The sequence below is a fragment of the Bombina bombina genome, chromosome 2 (assembly GCF_027579735.1).
Source record: "Bombina bombina isolate aBomBom1 chromosome 2, aBomBom1.pri, whole genome shotgun sequence".
NCBI classification, from domain to species: domain Eukaryota; kingdom Metazoa; phylum Chordata; class Amphibia; order Anura; family Bombinatoridae; genus Bombina; species Bombina bombina.
This window is the reverse complement of record NC_069500.1, coordinates 613767063-613785701: the sequence shown is the minus strand read 5'-3', so window position 1 is coordinate 613785701 and position 18639 is coordinate 613767063. Positions and strand designations below refer to the sequence as shown.

The following is an 18639-nucleotide window of genomic DNA, read 5'->3' as shown; positions in this document are numbered from 1 at the left end:
TTTTTCACTACCGCTAGTATTACGAGTCTTGTAGGTACAGCTGTACCGCACTCTTTTTTTGGCCGTCACGCAACGTCAGTACCGCACTTTTTTAAAAGTCCTTTTTCAATGGGACTTCCATAGCGCTGGTATTACGAATTTGCCTGTCCGGCCACAAAGTGAGCGGTACAGCCTATAAATACAAGATCCGTACCGTAAACTGAAAGTCAGTAGTTATGGGTTTTACGTTACAAAGCTGTACCATAAAACTCATAACTAAAGTGTCACAAAGTACACTAACAGTCATAAACTACCTATTAACCCCTAAACCGAAGCCCTCCCGCATCGCAAACACTAAAATAAAATGATTAACCCCTAATCTGCCGCTCCGGACATCGCCGCCACTATAATAAACATATTAACCCCTAAACCGCCACACTCCCGCATCGAAAACAGTAGTTAAATATTATTAACCCCTAATCTGCTGCCCCAATGTCGTCGCCACCTACATACACTTATTAACCCCTAATCTGCTGCCCCCAACGTCACCGCTGCCACTATACTAAAGTTATTAACCCCTAAACTTAACCCTAAGTCTAACCCTAACACCCCTAACTTTAATATAATTAAAATAAATCTAAATAAAATGACTATCATTAACTAAATAATTCCTATTTAAAACTAAATACCTATAAAATAAACCCTAAGCTAGCTACAATATAACTAATAGTTACATTGTAGCTATCTTAGGTTTTATTTTTATTTCACAGGTAAGTTTGTATTTATTTTAACTAGGTAGACTAGTTAGTAAAAAGTTAACTATTTATTAACTACCTAGTTAAAATAAATACAAATTTACCTGTAAAATAAAACCCAACCTGCCTCACACTAACACCTAACATTACACTAAAATTAAATAAATTACATTAAATGCAATTAACTAAATTACATTATCCTTTACATTGCCCAAAACCCTAATCTAAAAATAAAACCCACCCAATAAACCCTTAAAAAAACCTAACCCCTGAAGATTCACTTACAGTTTTTGAAGACCGGACATCCATCCTCATCAAGCCAGGAAAAAGTCTTCATCCAAGCTGGCAGAAGTCCTCAACGAAGCCGGGAAAAGTCTTCATCCAAGAGGCAAGAAGTCGTCCTCCAGGCAGGCAGAAGTCTTCATCCAGACGGCATCTTCATCCTTCTGACGCGAAGCAGCTCCATCTTCAAGACATCTGGCGCAGATCTTGAAGAATGAAGGTTCCTTTAAATGACGTCATCCAAGATGGTGTCCCTTGAATTCCGATTGGCTGATAGAAATCAGCCAATCGGAATTAAAGGGTAAAAAATCCTGATCCAATCAGCCAATAGGATTGAGCTCGCATTCTATTGGCTGTTTAATTTAGGCTAGGGTTTTTTTATTTTGGGTTTTTTTTTGGGGGGGGGGGGGGGGCTTTTTTATTTTGATTGGGCTATTAGATTAGGTGTAATTAGTTTAAATATTTGATCATTTCTTTTTTATTTTGTGTAATTTAGTGTTTATTTTCTTTTGTAATTTAGTTAATTATATTTAATGTAATTTATTTAATTTTAGTGTAATGTTAGGTGTTAGTGTGAGGCAGGTTAGGTTTTATTTTACAGGTAAATTTGTATTTATTTTAAGTAGATAGTTAGTAAATAGTTAATAACTATTTACTAACTACTCTACCTAGTTAAAATAAATACAAACTTACCTGTGAAATAAAAATAAATCCTAAGATAGCTACAATGTAACTATTAGTAATATTGTAGCTAGCTTAGGTTTTATTTTATAGGTATTTAGTTTTAAATAGGAATTATTTAGTTAATGATAGTAATTTTTATTTAGATTTATTTTAATTATATTAAAGTTAGGGGTGCTAGGGTTAGGTTTAGGGGTTAATAACTTTAGTATAGTGGTGGTGGCTACGTTATGGGCAGGAAATTAGGGGTTAATAAGTGTAGGTAGGGGGCGGCAGATTAGGGGTTAATTGTAATGTAGGGGGCGGCAGATTAGGGGTTAATAAGTGTAGGTAGGTGGCGCCGATGTTGGGGTTAATAAGTTTTGGTTGGTGGCGGCGATGTCGGGGCGGCAGATTAGAGGTGTTAGGTTTAAACATACATTTTTTTTACCCATAGGAATCAGTGGGGCTGCGTTATGGAGCTTTACGCTCCTTTATTGCAGATGTTAGGCTTTTTTTTAGCCGGCTCTCCCCATTGATGTCTAAGGGGAAATCGTGCACGAGCACGTAAAACCAGCTCAAAGCAGCGCTGGTATTTGTGTGCGGTATGGAGCTCAACGTTGCCATATTGCCCACAAACGCAGGTTTTGGGAAAACCTGTAATAGCAGCGCTATTAAAGGTGAGTGGTGGAAATAAGTTATTACCGAGCCGCTCATAACGCAAAACTCGTAATCTAATAAAATAGAAGTGAATTTAAAAGTGATTTAAAATTGCATGCTCTATTTGAATCAATTAAGTTTAATTTTGACTTTCCTATCCCTTTAAATAGCACACACTCACAGAAAACTCTAGATATAAGTTTATATAAAAAAGTATAGTGTTGCATGTTTTAAATTGTTCTCGGAAAAGACACCTTAAAAAGGTGAAGAATAAACTCTCAAATTGTATCTTTTTCCTACTAGCACTATTTAAAATTTGATCACAGGGCCACTATGTATAGGAAGATCAAATAATGTAAAGCATTTCTGTTTCCTTCCAGCAAAAAAGATACAGAAGTACGGCACCGGGAGCTTCTGGAATCCATCTCTGAGCCTCTACTAAAGTATCTAGAGAAGAACATAAATGACTTGGTTTTACAAAATGCCTCATGTACTGTGGTGACAAACACTCTGTTGCATTCGGTTGGAGACACAAAGCCTATTATGTCTGCTATTGCAAGCATGGCAGCAGAGACATTTGTGCCAGGGGGCAAGGAAGGAGAGGTAATATAAAGATCACTTATGCTAAATCCTAACATTTTTAGAACTCATGCAGCCATAGCAACAGTGTATTTTTCATACACTGCTGTAGGACTATAGAAGCCCCTCCCTAGCTTATTAACATGGTTCTTTCTTGGGGTGCACTGTCTTCACCAGACAACATATTTTCCATGGCCATTGTATTTATCTCATCTAGCATACTGTTGGTATTCATTAAATAGTAAAGAATGTTAAAACATTTCATTTTGAGTGTTTGAACAAAGCGTTTAATTAGAAATAAAATGTACATCTGCAGTGGGGTGTATTTAGATGTAGCTGTGCAAAAGCAGTAGAACATGGCAGTAGTTTGTTTTCATGTAAAATGTTAAATCAGCTTAGAGGTAAATGTTCTTTTAATGGGACACCCTAGTGTAAATGTTTTTCTATATGTTAGCTCTCCTAGCAAATATCAGGTAAGATACCCCCTCTCAAAGGGGATAAGAACAGAACAAGACCACACACCTTTTACATGTTAAATGTTATTATACATACCAGACCCCCCCCCCCCCCCCCACCCCATTTCTAGTTCCAGTCTTCACAGCATGGACAGGACTATGTCCTGCTCTCACATGTAAAGTATTTGCAGTGGAAGCTAAGGCTTAACTTTCCCACTGCTGTGCTGCTTCCCTCTCTATCTCCAGTTCGCTCTGGTAGTCAGTAGGCACAATTTCCATTGAGGCAGGCTGTATCACTACCCTGTGTATCCGAGGCTTTGACTATGAGTGCTTCCATGTTCCTTGAAGTGGTAGGTGATGACGGAATGCAGGTCACAAGTAACCTGAATCTACCTCCACAAGATAAGTGATTCATTCTGGCTAGGTGGTTGTATTTCATTCTTCATTTGTTTGCTTTTTTCCCCCATTTCTTTTACTATTTTTTTCCCATTTCTTCTACTCCTTTTTTTTCTTTTTTTACAGCAATAAGGCCAGAAATGCTTCTGTACCTAAGAACTGTACTGTGTATTAAGTCTGCATAGAAAGACATCTCCCTTTAATTGGTCAGATATTTAAGGGGTTACTTTATACTAAAACCTGTCAGTGGAAAGCTTATGCATTCACTTGGGAATGATTTGGAAAAACTTGAATCAGAATGTGAAACGATTGATAAGTTTTTGGCTGCTTTTGACCCTTGTGAACAAGAACTTGAGTATTGAGATGCAGCCACCTCTGTCCTTTGATTGGTCAACTGATGATACTTTCTTCTTAAAGGGGAGAGTCCACAGCTGCATTCATTACTTTTGGGAAATACAGAACCTGGCCACCAGGAGGAGTCAGAGACACCCCAGCCAAAGGCTTAAATACCTCTCCTACTTCCCTCATCCCCCAGTCATTCTTTGCCTTTTGTCACAGGAGGTTTGCAGAGAAGTGTTGGAAGATTCGGTTTATTCTCTTATGTACTCGTAGTACTCTTCGGAATGGGACTAGAGATTTAAGTAGTCCTGTCTGCCTCTCAGTGAGAGCATGGATGAAAGTTAGAGTCCGGAGATGCAGGGAGAGTCTTTCTGCGAAACCATCCCGACTCATTTACAGCTCCATAGGCAATCAGCGTTGACAAGTTTCACTGCCTGCTTTCTTCGCTCAAGGCCATGTCAGAAGTGACGCTACTATCTGTCACACTTGAAGGGCCGTGTTCCTGTTCCACAGCGTAGATTCCGGTAAGATTGTTTAATTTCACTTTAAATATGAGTATATAATGTAAATGAATAAGTCAGGGTCTCAGTGGGACTCCTTTATCTTTGGAATCAAGGGTTAATATCTCCTGAGGGAGGTTGTTGAACATGGGGGACTTTAATCATGTTTATGTGATTCTGTCTGCTAATGTGTAGTGATGCTTGGGCTCGTGGCTATTTCGGAACATACCAGCCTTTTTTTATCAGGCTGCGCAGTCTTTATGGACTGGCACGCTTTTCTTTGGCCTGCACGCTGCACCTTGTGACTGGGCGTGGTCAAGTTTCTGTTTTCCATTTCCGTATTCCTGACTGTGTGGCAAACGGAGAGAGTCTGTTTCGCTAGTTGTCTGGGTCATAGGAGGTGGTGAGTGCCCCAGCCATTGGGGGTGTAAGGTGGCGTTTATTTTTTATCCATAATTTCAATCACCAAGTTATGGAGGATTCTGATTTTGTGGAGACGGATGTCTCTGATTCAGATTCTACTTCTTGCGAAGAATATGAAATGGCCTGGGTAATTCATGCCCATCGATTATGTTCCGAATGCCACTTTAGAGTGTTCTTTTCTCCCGAATCAGGGAACTTAGAGTCATCAGCCCCTGAGGATTCCATATCCCGCGGGGGGGCGTGCCCTAGATCCTTCTTTTGCTATGCAAGCAGGTGTCCCAAATGGCGTTACCCCTTCTCCAGAAGGCGGCTTGTTTCCTCCAGAGGTTACGGCACCGTTTCGCACGGCCATAGCTTTGGTGCCGACACATTTACATCTTCCTGGAAGATACTGTCCATGTTCTGCTAACCAGGGCTTGTCAGACGTGGGATCGTCTGGATCAGATCAGCCCTCTAGAGAAGCAGTTTCCTCTGAGGTTTCAGGGGTCCAACCCTCAGGGCCGGGATCATCAATTGCCCCGGTGGAGGTAAGTCTTTCCTTTCGTTATAGGCTGGCGCGCCTTCGTGTCCTGATGCATGTTTTGGCAGTGCTGGAGGATTCCATTTCTAATGGGTCGATGGATCCTCGGTCTTCCGTTCCGGACGGCAAGCTGGGTTAGACGCATCGGGATGAAGTCAATCACCTTGTCGTCTCCATTTTTCTTTTTTTGGAGCTTTGAAAAAATTGGGCCTCTGACTGGCTGGTTCTGCTAGTGTGTCCATTCTTCTTGGGCGTTCACCTGCGGGTGTGCTGCCTTCATTTACTTTGATCCGGTTAGGATGTATTTTATTTTATTTTGAGAAGCTCATGTCCGTTATAGTTTTTCCTTTTGGAAAACATTTCTTTTCTGGAATTTAATACTAGCGATTTTGTGGTCGCTTTAGCACTTCCGCGGAAGTTTGATAATTAGTGTTGGGACAATATGTCTATCGTTTGGTTTGTCTATCCCTACTAGGGATTCAACTTTTCTGTGGCCTTGGACAGTTCCAAGGTGCCCTATATATCAGGCAGGTCCTGGTCGGGCACTAGTTTTTCTGTTCCTTGATGTCTATTTCAACCATGTGGTGCCCGTTATAACTGGCTGGCCCGGTTGGGGTGCCAAGTTTGCTCACTCTGGTGAGGAGTTTGTTTTTTTCTTGATTTTATATGTTATGGGAGGCCTTTCATTCCTAGACGTTAGGCTGGTCCTCGTTATTCATTTGGGTGGGGTATCAGAAGGGATTGGGCTCAGTCCTCAATGTCCTGTTCCTGATTGTTGGCGGGGTTACCGTGGTTGGATCCTGCTAAGGCTTACTCTGGGGGTTCCTGACGTCCTTTGGCCTCGGAGCTAGAGTTCTCTTCCCGATGGGGTTGTAAGTTCAGATGACTCTTTGGATATCCGTGATACCAGGTTAGGTGGCGATTCTTATCTCCCCTATTGGTATTCTTTTTTGTGAATCCTTGTAAACTATTCCTCTTCCTTATGGGGTCGAGGTTGCTGCGCCGCTTTTTCCCCTGCATTGGGGAGGGTTTTCTGCTCATCTGTTTTCTGGAAGCTCGGGTTTTTTGGCCCTTTGTTTCCCCCTACGGTATCTCGGCTGCTTCCGTTTATTTTGGAGCTCTGGAAATTGTGTCGTCTTTTTCCTGCGGTTGCACCTGCTAGAAGTTTTGGTTGCCTACGGCCACTCCACCCTGATTGCGCCCAATCTCGTCTGATCTCGGGAGGTAAGCAGGGTCGGGCATGGTTAGTACTTGAAATGCTCGTTCATTCGTAAATTCCTTGAGCTCTAGGGGTTTCCGGGATATTAATCCCGGATCTTGGATGTTTCCTCCAATATCTCTGCTCGGTCGGTAGGGTTTGTTTTCTACGGTTTTTGTCCTGTTGCAACCTTGGTTGCTCTCTTGGATTTATGCTTGGGGTTCTTTATTGCCCTAGTTGTTTGTCCAGTGGTCCTTTTTGACTATTGTAGGTCCCCCCTTCCCTTGGGTCGGGATGCGTTTCTGTGTGGGCTCGGAGCCTGCAGAATTTTGTCTCCTCGGAAGCCTTTGTGCTTGGTGGAGTCTAGTGTTTCTGGGCGTGCTCTAGCAGGGCCTTGTTGGTTTTAACTGATGGGCAGTTACTTGGTTCTTTCCATTTTTGTTTGGTCTTTTTGCTTCTGTTGAAGCAATTTTTTTGTTGGGGTTTGGGTGTTTTCAGTCTGTGGTGCCCTCAGAAGGGGCTGCCTCGTGTACCAATGAATGCAGCTGTGGACTCTCCCCGTCAGAAGAAAAGAAAAATATCAGGTAAGCATAATTTAAGTTTTTGTTTCTCACAAGTTCTCTGCTTTTGACAGCATTAAGAATTTGCATGTCTGAATCTTATTACTCAGAGAAGCAGCTATTGGTCCCTGATAAATTCTTAAAATGAATCAGAACATCAAGTTGGATTATCAATTGGATAGAGTCACAGCAACACAGTCTGGCCTAAATGTGTGTTGTCGGAAAAGTGGATTCTACTGTACACATTCTACAGTGACCATATGGCTAGTGAAGCCATTCCAGCTGTACTTTTGCAGGCAGTTGAATAAATATAAACCCCTGTGCTATAGGATTCCTTTTTTTTCTTTCAGTGACAACAATATGTGATTTCATCTTATCAGTTGCAGCTATCTCCCAAGTTTGTAATTTTCATCTAATACATATGTTTCCTCCTGTGGCATTAATCCCATGCTTGCACTATAGAACAAATCAGGAGAAGGCATTCTTTATTGCAGTAGTGCCTTTCTGGCTGGGATGACTAGTTTCCAGTTATACAACAATTGACACGTCAACCTTGTTGGATGGTTACTATTCAGGACATGCTTCTTTAAGGTTCAATATTCCATCCAGATCTAAAGCTAGCCACCTGGTGGCTGAGTGCATAAGGTTTTTAGTAACTAAACATCTATCCCTAGCTGTTAAAGAAATATTTTTTCATTATGAATAATCTGCTAGTGGCGATTTTTAACTTGTGTTGCCTAATCCAGTTTCTTCATGATGATTTCCACTTAGTTCTACAACATTTAAAGGGACAGTTAAGTTAAAATGAAACTTAAATGGATTGGATAGAACATAGAATTAAAATTGGAAAATTGTTTAAAATTTCATTATCAATTTTTCGTTCTCTTTGGTATCCTGTGTTAAAGAATAATCCTAGGTGACCTCCTGCGTTCATGTGTCTTTAGCCATCTGGCATCAGTGATTGAAACAGTGTTGATAGCAATGTTATACATAGTTGCAAACACTGCTGCCATAGACTGATAGACACCTACCTAGCTTTACTCTTCAACAAAAGGATATCAAGAGAACCAAACAAATTTGGTAATAGAAGTTGTTTAAATTGCATGGTCTATCTGAATCATGAACACTTTTTTTTTTTTTACTTTACTGTCCCTTTAATGTCCAAGGCTCAACCATATCTGCAGTATCTGGAATTTTATGTGGTTAGAATCTGGTGGTTGCCCATTTTTTTCAGACTGTTTCTCTTTTTTTTTTCCTCCTTCCAGAACACTTCTCTCTCTTTGGAATCTCGTTTTAGTGCTTGATGCTCACCTGGAGCTTTCATTAAAACACTGAAGTTAGTGTCACATTGTTCTTTGATGCTGAAAGAAAATAAACCACCTATTTGTAATACCTCAGGGCTCTGGAAAAGGTCAACTTCATGCTAAGACTAGGATTTCTTCATGTAGCATTCTGTACTTTTCTAAAGCTTATCTTTAATATTCTAAAGCTGTTTTCCTGTTTCTGAGGGGACCAGGGCTCACTTTTCATTGGTTATTTCTGTATCTTATTAACTTGAAAATAATACTTCTGTCAGATATCTGTCAACTTTAGAAGACATTGTAAACCTTTTTGTGTATAACACGTGCACTATAAAATAGGATATGTGTTCCAGTAGTCTTCTGTGGAAGTGTCCTTAAAAAAAGAAGGGAACAATAGTGATGTAGTGTATGATTTTCGAGTGATGAAATTGAGTGACATAGTACTCACACAGACAAGAGCTATAACTCAGCTCTTAGTATGAAAGCCCATGACTAATCCTTCACCAGAGGACCGATATGGACGCCAAGCTTAATTAAAAGCAAATATTTATTATACATACAAAGCCACTCGGGTATACAAACCAAGTTATAATCAGACCAAAAACTTTTAACAAACAAGCGCTTGCCAACAGCTAACAGGTGTTCAAAAAGAGTCCCAACCCTCCCAGTGACATCAGAGTCCAAGCGTCCAATAGATCCGACGTACATTTCTCTGGACACTAGAATGTCCCTTTATGTGGTTATTTTTTTCACTTGTCTGAATAAATGTTTGTCCCCACTTCCTATATGTAGCACAAGTTACACAAATGTCAGCTGCACACTTTAACACACTTATTTTCAATATTTCTTAATGAATCATTTTTAACCAATTTATTTTAAACATACAGTATATTTTAGTGAAGGAGCAGCAATGCACTACTAGGAGCTAGATAAATACAATGAGGCCTATTTATCATATGTCTGTGCGGAGGGCAATACGCTCTCCCTATACAGCATTGCACCAGCAGCTCTTGTGGTGTTCATAACTGGTGTTTCTGGCGAGCCTGCAGGCTTGCCAGAAACACGGGCCCTGAAGCTCCGTACGGAGCTTGATAGATAGGCCCCAATGGGTGAGCTGCTGCTCCTGAGCTTGTCTAGGTATGATTTTTAACAAATAATTCAAAGGGAACAAGGCAAACTAGATAATAGTTCATTATAATTGCATGATCTGTCTAAATTCTGAAAGAAAATCTTGTGGGTTTAGGTCCCTTTATTGTTTGCAATATTATGTAACATTTATGTTGATACAATGTAAAATCTTATGAGCTGACATTGATCTCCGTCATCTGTTTGTTCACAGCTGCACATTGCAGAACACCCAGCAGGTCATCTGGTACTGAAATGGTTGTTAAAGCAAGATAAAGAGATGAAAGAAAATGATAGAGAAGGTAAGATTATTATATGTGGCTAACATTTGTGTTATTTAAACATCAAAATGCGGAATAAAGGTTTTGTTTCATGGCTTTGCCTTTGGGTGGTGCTCCTCTGCTTTCTGTTGCAAGTGCATGTAATTATTGTTCCTTACCAGCAGGTCCTTAACGTGTGTAAATGGATTTATATTGTTGCTTGTTGTTTCCTTGCGGTATGATCGGAACAACTATTATACTACCTATTACTCCTGTCAACATCCATAAGCCAGTCATTTTCAACCAGATTGTCTGCACACATGTGGTGTCAGATTGTTTAAAGGTACATAAGAACATTTTCCACTTTACCTCTATTATCACATTTTCTTTGGAACCTTTGTTGCAAAGCAGTGAGACAAGCTCAGGAGCGTGCACGTGTCTAGCACTATATGGCAGCAGTTTTGAAAGAATGTTCTACATTAAAAAGAACACTAGATGGCAGACATGTGCACGCTACCCATCTACATATTTCTTCAACAAATAAAAACAAGAGAACAAGGAAAATTTTGATAAGAGAAGTAAATTGGAAATATAGCCCTCGATTGCAAATGGAGCGCAAAAAATAACGCTGTTTAGTGCTAACAATACTCAAGTCAATAGCTTCCCTATTCTTGAATTTGTGTTACAGGCTGAAAGTAAAAAAAGACTCATTCTAAAATCTGTAGGTTCGAAATTAACTTATGCGCTCCTGATAGCTGGTTTTCAGAATGTACGTAATTTCCACTCCCAACACAGCTAGCTGTTTATCCTAGTTGACTATAAGGGCAGCTAATATTACAGGCTACTTGTACATATTCTTAGTGAAATGGAAGTGAAGGAATAGAAATAAAGAACTTAATAGTATGAGTAGGTCCCCCTGTCCCCCTAGCACTTCTTCCGTGTCAACTTGCTGCCCAGACTGCCTAAATGATTAATCAGGACCTACAGCTGACATTTACACCCTCACTGCTCCAAGATCCTCACCCTATAAGCTCTCTAAATATATTTGCAAAGCTCATACAGTATATGGTGATAAACGTAAAACTGGGGAATGGGTAATAAAGGGATTATATATCTTTTAAACTAATAAAAATTATATTGTAGACTGTCCCTTTAACACGCTATGTGATTTACCTCATAGATTGTGAGATCCAAAATCAATGAGCATTTTATTAAAGTTCACAAACAAAAAGTTAATACCTTTTAAATGGCGAGCCATTGAGACAATCATTAATCCTAAAAGAGGAGGTGATAAACAGAAGATCCTTGAGAGACAGAAGGTATTTTGGGTATACAAACTTGAAACACAGTATCCTAGGGGTTTAATACTGAATTTGATGTCATCAAACATTGGGTCTAGAGCGCAAGATCTTATTGCGATTAAATATTATAAAAGGAAATATTATGGATATTGATAATTTATGTTGTGACAGATCAGGAGAAACAATGTTGCACAATTACTTTTCTTTATAGCAGACATGTTTATTAGTGATAATTATAATATGTAAATAAAATGTATGTTTTAAGGGACACTAAACCCAAATTTTTTCTTTCATGATTCAGATAGAGCATGCAATTTTAAGCAACTTTCTAATTTACTCCTATTATCAATTTTTTTTCATTTTCTTGCTATCTTTATTTGAAAAGCAAGAATGTAAGTTTAAAAGCCGGCCCATTTTTGGTTCACAACCTGGGTTGTTCTTGCTAAATGCACCCACCATTAAGCAAGCGTTGTCCAGGGTACTAAACCAGAAATCGACTGACTTTTTAGCTTAGATGCATTCTTTTTCAAATAAAGGTAGCAAGAGAACGAAGAAAAATTGATAATAGGATTAAATTAGAAAGTTGCTTAAATTTGCATGTTCTATCTGAAAGATGAAAGAAAACAATTGGGTTTAATATCCCTTTAATATACACTGTAGTATAATCACTTCAGCCTTTTGTAGGAAAATATGTATCTTTCCAGTTGTCTATCTATGATTGCGGCCACCTGAGCTAAAATGCATCAGATTCGTTTGTTAACACTGATTTTACTATTGACCTATGTGGTCTAAATAATTATTATAATAATAATTTGCAATTTATATAGTGCTTTTTTCCCTGTGAGACTCAAAGCACTTTACAAATATGCCAACATAAGACATAAAAGTTAGGCGTTTCTGAAGGTCAGATAAGCGGACTGTATGCCTGATGGAAGAGGTGGGTCTTTAGCTTTTTTTTTAACAGTCTGTAAGGACGGTGCCTCTCTGATTGCGCAAGGTAAAGAGTTCCAGAAAGTAGGGGCAACGTGGCCGAATGCTCTGGAGCCTGAGTTTATCCTTATTCTTGGCACTGAGAGGAGGGATGTGTTGGCTGACCTAAGTGAACGGGATGGGATGTAGGGTGTTAGGAGCTCTTTCAGGTACTGTGGGCCTTGGTTGTTTAAGGCTTTGAAGGTCAGCAGGCCAATTTTAAAATATGTTCGCCATTTAATTGGAAGCCAATACAGGGAGTGGAGAACAGGTGTTATGTGGCAGGAGCGAGTTTGATTGGTCAATAGTCTGGCTGCTGCGTTTTGTACTGTCTGAAGGCGATGGAGTTCTTTTTTTGGGAGGCCCAAGTAAAGTGCATTGCAGTAATCTAGCCTAGAGGATACAAATGCATGGATTAATGTTGGCATATCTTCCGGTGGAATTAAGTGTTGTATCCTGGCTATGTTTTTCAGATGAAAGTAGGCAGAATTTATTATTAAGTAGGCAGAATTTATTATTAAGTAGGCAGAATAAACATTGGACTTTTAACAATGGATGAGCCTTGGAGGGTTTTCTATCTGTATATATTTAAAATATATATCTACAGGAATATACAGTAGACATATATTGCGTTTATGTGTGTGTGTTAACGTTTTCCTTGTGTTTTGTTATACTTTTATGGTAGCCCTAGCAATGTGCTTCAGCTCTCAAGTTGCGCTAACTTTTTTAGCGCTGTTATGTGTAGCGCTTGAGGCAGCTATATCCATTGAAAGTATAGAGTATGCTAAAGGGATGTCAGCTGCGCTAAACATTCTCTGGTTATTCTGTTTAACCATGGATTTGTAATACCCAATTGCGTGCAATTCCTAGCGCTCCACTTGTAATCTAGGCCATAGTTCGTTAATTGTAACAGAAAATTTGTGGTCATAAAAAAAAATCTCGGAGTGACACATAAATGTAATGAGTATGCAAACAGTGTCTCAAAGAAAAGAAAAAAATGTAATTACTTGAGATGGAATACTCTATATTCATATATTAGATATTTGGTAATGTTTTGTTGACTTTTATACATCCAAATTAATGTACGGTGATCTGTGATTCCTCTCTGTTTCAGACCACTATAATTAGGTTAAATGATTAGGCTGGTCATAGACACCCACGTATTTTATTATATTACTTTAGGTAATAATAGGCTGATCTAGACATATATTTCTAGATTTGCTTAATATTTTTTTCGGCATGTATTTCTGGCATGAGCTTTAGGTCATGTCAGGTTGTTTTGATTTTTCAGTCGGAAATATAAAATGACTGCAGAGACAGCTCTTTTGATGCCAGATTGTCTGCAGGCTGTGCAGTCCTGAACTTGGCAAGCATGGCTTCCTACATACCAGTACCCTGAGGGTGACTTTAGCTATATATTCATCTCCACATAAATGTAGTCTTAAGAGTTCAGTTATGTATATTATTCTGTTTTCATGGTTAAGCAGCCTTCCTGTAAGTTGTCTAAGTTTCTGACTTTTTTTCTTATTTTCTATACAGGCTGCTTTGCTAGAACACTGGTGGAACATGTAGGCATTGAAAAACTCAGCACATGGGCAAAAGTGAACAGAGGGGCCATTGTGCTCTGCTGGTAAGAAAAGTGCTTATTTCATTATCTAAAAGACATTATTGCATTTATGGAAAGATTTAATCAGATTGAAAGTGGGACTATAGAAGTATTGCTCTTGGGTTTTGCTTTGTGGATTTATATTAATAATCGTTTCATTACCATTGCATGAAAACGTACATGAACTTAACATTATTTCTCTCTATGATGAACTGCTCATATAGACATTATAAATAAAGTTTATTGTATAGCAGTTTTATTAGACAGATCCTGTTATATCAGTCACGTCAGGGGAGCCTAGAGGTTAGAATAAGCCATAACAAATGTAGGTACCCATGGGACTTCAAAAATGTAGCCCCAACACTAAGGTTTGTGAATCTTGGCTTTGCCTCCCATGTTTCCAGCATCACACTGTGCCCTCATTTTAAAGAGTTTATTCACATCCTGTGACTTTTTTTGGCAGTCTAGAGTTAAATCATGGATGTGTGTTAAGCAGTAATCAGTTTAACCCTTAACCTGTATCTCTAGTATTCAGAGAATACTCTGGAAATCATGGGGTTAAATAATGGCTCTGAGTGTGTTACACAGCTCTGATTGCCTATGTTTATCTGTAGTATGGGATTAATGTATTTGGGCACGGAGATAAAATGAGCAATCACTGAGCAGCATGTAATGCAATCAGGCAAACAGAAATGTGCACACAATATGCACACTAAGGTCTCTCAGTTGGAGTGGAACAAGCACAGTCTAATTATCAGATATTTCTTTCCTAAGATATGGTGAGTCCAAGGAATCATCAATTACTAGTGGGAATATCACTCCTGGCCAGCAGGAGGAGGCAAAGAGCATCACAGCAAAGCTGCTATATATGTCACTTCCCTTACCCATAACCTCCAGAATTCTCTTTGCCTGCGGTGCAAGGAGGAGGTAAAGTTTTGTTATCTGATCTACAATCAAGATTTTTTTATTTTAAAGCAGAGTAGGTTTGCTCTGATCTTTCTTACGGGTCTAGCCTTAGCCCATGTCAGTCTCTTCAGTAGCGCAATGGTGGCTTTTAAGCAATTGGGAACTTGTGGGGTACAATCCTCCCTGCCTTTTCATAAAACATTTTGCTGCCCTATTTAGATAGCCTGAGTAAGTTTACTCAGTCTTTCTGTATTTCCACAGGTCCATGTGAGGGATAGCATCCTCTCAAACAAGGTGAGCTGTCCTGCTGCCGGACAGATAAATATTGAGGTAAGTGCCAGTTTTATTTTTCTATGTAGCAGGGAAACATTTGGCACTTATTCAGCTGAAACGCTGCAGGGGGACGTTTTTTTATTATTCCTGTCAGGGTGCAGGTTTTTATGGCAGTTTTTGCAGGCACTATTGATGTGAGTTATTTATTTTATTGATGGCTCAGTGAGGATCTGTTTTTAGTAACAGATTATCTACTTTTTTGGGGGGTTTTATTGTTTGTTTTTAAGCCTGTTTTTCAAGAAATTTGTTTGTTATTTTAAAAATGGCTATAGTATACTATAGTATACCGAGGGTGTATGAAAATAATATGCTTTCTGCTGAAATACGAAAAAGAGATGGCACTACTCAAAATGGTTAGTGGAGAAGGGCTAGTAGTGTTATTTGGTTGGCCTTATACTGTTTAAAGAGAGCCCGTAGGTGCTGTGTATGAACAGAAACTGAAATAATTACAACTAGAGAGTGTTGTAAATAAGGATACACATTATAGCACTCTATTCTCCTATATTATTATATGGTGTAGAAGTTTAATCATAAACAGTTAAAAATAAAACTTTATTAGAATTTATTAAAATTGGGTACTTAAAATCACTTGCAGGTATAAGATATGTACAATGCTCAAAAGAGCTTGATGTTGGATAGGCACTTTGTATATATTAATTTGTCAATTTGACCGAGACTTGGGGATTCTAATGTATAAATCCCTCATTCAGTCATTGTGAAGTGTCATAAACAGTACTCTGACTTAGTAAGTCCAAACTAAATACTCTCAAAATTATCACTAATGCAATATAAGGGAATAAATAAGAAACCAGTCTTATTTGTTATATCAATGTTAGATTTAATTATAGAATAATTTGTGCAGTAATTTACAAATATAAGCACATTAATGGAGCAATTTTCCTTCCTCTATATTCATTACTGTAAATCACATATGTGTAAACGTAATTGTATAAATATTATTTATATAGAGCCTCTATGTGTTTATAATTGAGTTGTATATATATTCTTTTTTTTTTTTTTTTTTTTTGCTTAAAAAAAAATAATTATATATATATATATATATATATATATATATATATATATATAACTCAATTATAAACACATAGAGACTCTTAAGGATGAGACTTTGTTTGGGTCATGCCTTTTCAAGTCCAATCTAAGTTTTCCTCCCGGGGCAGATTTCTCTTTCTAGAGTATCTGCAATCCAAGTAGGATGAGAGGCATTCCTTGAACTAGATTCAGGGTCTTCATCTCTGGGAGTGACAGTTCCAGTTCCAGTTTGGGAACGGGATATAGGTATTTACCTCATATATTTCATATTCTGTCCTTCAAAATAGTATCCTTTCTCCTTTGGTTCTAGTGGGCCTGTTCATAACGAACTTAGACCTGAGAGATTTATTGTTTCCTTAATCGGAATCTTCTCTAGTTTTCTTAGTTTGCGCCATCCCAGTCAGACCTTTTGGTCTTGGGATATTGCAAGTGTGTTTTTCTGGACAATATATCAGGTATCATCCTGACTTCGAGCTAACTCTCTTTTAAGAGATCTTGTCCAATCTTCTTTTCCAGGGATGGGAAATGAATCTGGAGAAGAGTTCCCTTGTTCTATCCACAAGGGTAATTTAGTTGGGACTACCGCCACAATACCCTAAATGCACCCGATTTAGTTTGTTTTGTTTGATCTCGGAAGTTATGCAGGGTCAGGTCTGGTCAGTACCTGGATGGGAGACCGCCTGGGAACACCAGGTACGGTATGCTTGGACCTTTATTTGATTCTTTATCTAGGAGATGTTTTTCAGAGGTCAGAAAATCAAGGATTTATTCCTTTTCCCCACTCTGCAGTCTTCTGTCCGGCCAAAAGTAGGCTTCTTTTGGGAGAAAGGTTCTTCATGCATTGGTGCCTTTTGTTTAGGTTACCTGTCTTGTCCCTCCCTAATCATCTGTGTCCTCTAGCTTGGGTATTGGTTCCCACTAGTAATTGATTATTCCGTGGACTCACCATATCGTAGGAAAGAAAACATAATTTATGCTTACCTGATAAATTTATTTATTTCCGGATATGGTGAGTCCACGGCCCACCCTTTATTTTAAGACAGTTATTTTTAACTAAAACCTCAGGCACCTCTACACCTTTGTGTTATCTTCTTTTTCCATTTTCCCTTCGGCTGAATGAATGGAGGTTATGGGTAAGGGAAGTGACCTATATATATTCCCACTAGTAATTGATGATTCTGTGGACTCACCATATCAGGAAATAAATTTATCAGGTAAGCATAAATTATGTTTCTTTCATGTAATTAACAAGAGTCCATGAGCTAGTGACGTATGGGATATACATTCCTACCAGGAGGGGCAAAGTTTCCCAAACCTTAAAATGCCTATAAATACACCCCTCACCACACCCACAAATCAGTTTTACAAACTTTGCCTCCGATGGAGGTGGTGAAGTAAGTTTGTGCTAGATTCTACGTTGATATGCGCTCCGCAGCAAGTTGGAGCCCGGTTTTCCTCTCAGCGTGCAGTGAATGTCAGAGGGATGTGAGGAGAGTATTGCCTATTGAATGCAGTGATCTCCTTCTACGGGGTCTATTTCATAAGGTTCTCTGTTATCGGTCGTAGAGATTCATCTCTTACCTCCCTTTTCAGATCGACGATATACTCTTATATTTACCATTTCCTCTACTGATTCTCGTTTCAGTACTGGTTTGGCTTTCTACAAACATGTAGATGAGTGTCCTGGGGTAAGTAAGTCTTATTTTCTGTGACACTCTAAGCTATGGTTGGGCACTTTATTTATAAAGTTCTAAATATATGTATTCAAACATTTATTTGCCTTGACTCAGAATGTTCAACTTTCCTTATTTCCAGACAGTCAGTTTCATATTTGGGATTATGCTTTAATTATCATATTTTTCTTACCTCAAAAAATTTGACTTTTTTCCCTGTGGGCTGTTAGGCTCGCGGGGGCTGAAAATGCTTCATTTTATTGCGTCATTCTTGGCGCGGACTTTTTTGGCGCAAAAATTCATTTCCGTTTCCGGCGTCATACGTGTCGCCGGAAGTTGCGTCATTTTTTTGACGTTATTTTGCGTCAAAAATGTCGGCGTTCCGGATGTGGCGTCATTTTTGGCGCCAAAAGCATTTAGGCGCCAAATAATGTGGGCGTCTTATTTGGCGCCAAAAAAATATGGGCGTCGCTTTTGTCTCCACATTATTTCAGTCTCATTTTTCATTTGCTTCTGGTTGCTAGAAGCTTGATGTTTGGCATTTTTTTCCCATTCCTGAAACTGTCTTATAAGGAATTTGATCTATTTTGCTTTATATGTTGTTTTTTCTCTTACATATTGCAAGATGTCTCACGTTGCATCTGAGCCAGAAGATACTACAGGAAAACCTCTGCCTGCTGGATCTACCAAAGCTAAGTGTATCTGCTGTAAACTTTTGGTAGCTATTCCTCCAGCTGTTGTTTGTATTAAATGTCATGACAAACTTGTTAATGCAGATAATATTTCCTTTAGTGATGTACCATTGCCTG

The 18639-nt window shown here is 38.8% G+C and overlaps 1 protein-coding gene across 1 annotated transcript in view; it reads left to right on the top strand.

The window, feature by feature from the left end:
- PUM3 (pumilio RNA binding family member 3) overlaps positions 1 to 18639 on the top strand; it is a 322615-nt gene that overhangs the window by 263557 nt on the left and 40419 nt on the right. Inside the window, 3 exon segments of the mRNA XM_053702542.1 lie at positions 2717 to 2939; positions 9947 to 10034; positions 13802 to 13892. Of these exon segments, the coding sequence (XP_053558517.1) occupies positions 2717 to 2939; positions 9947 to 10034; positions 13802 to 13892 (402 nt within the window).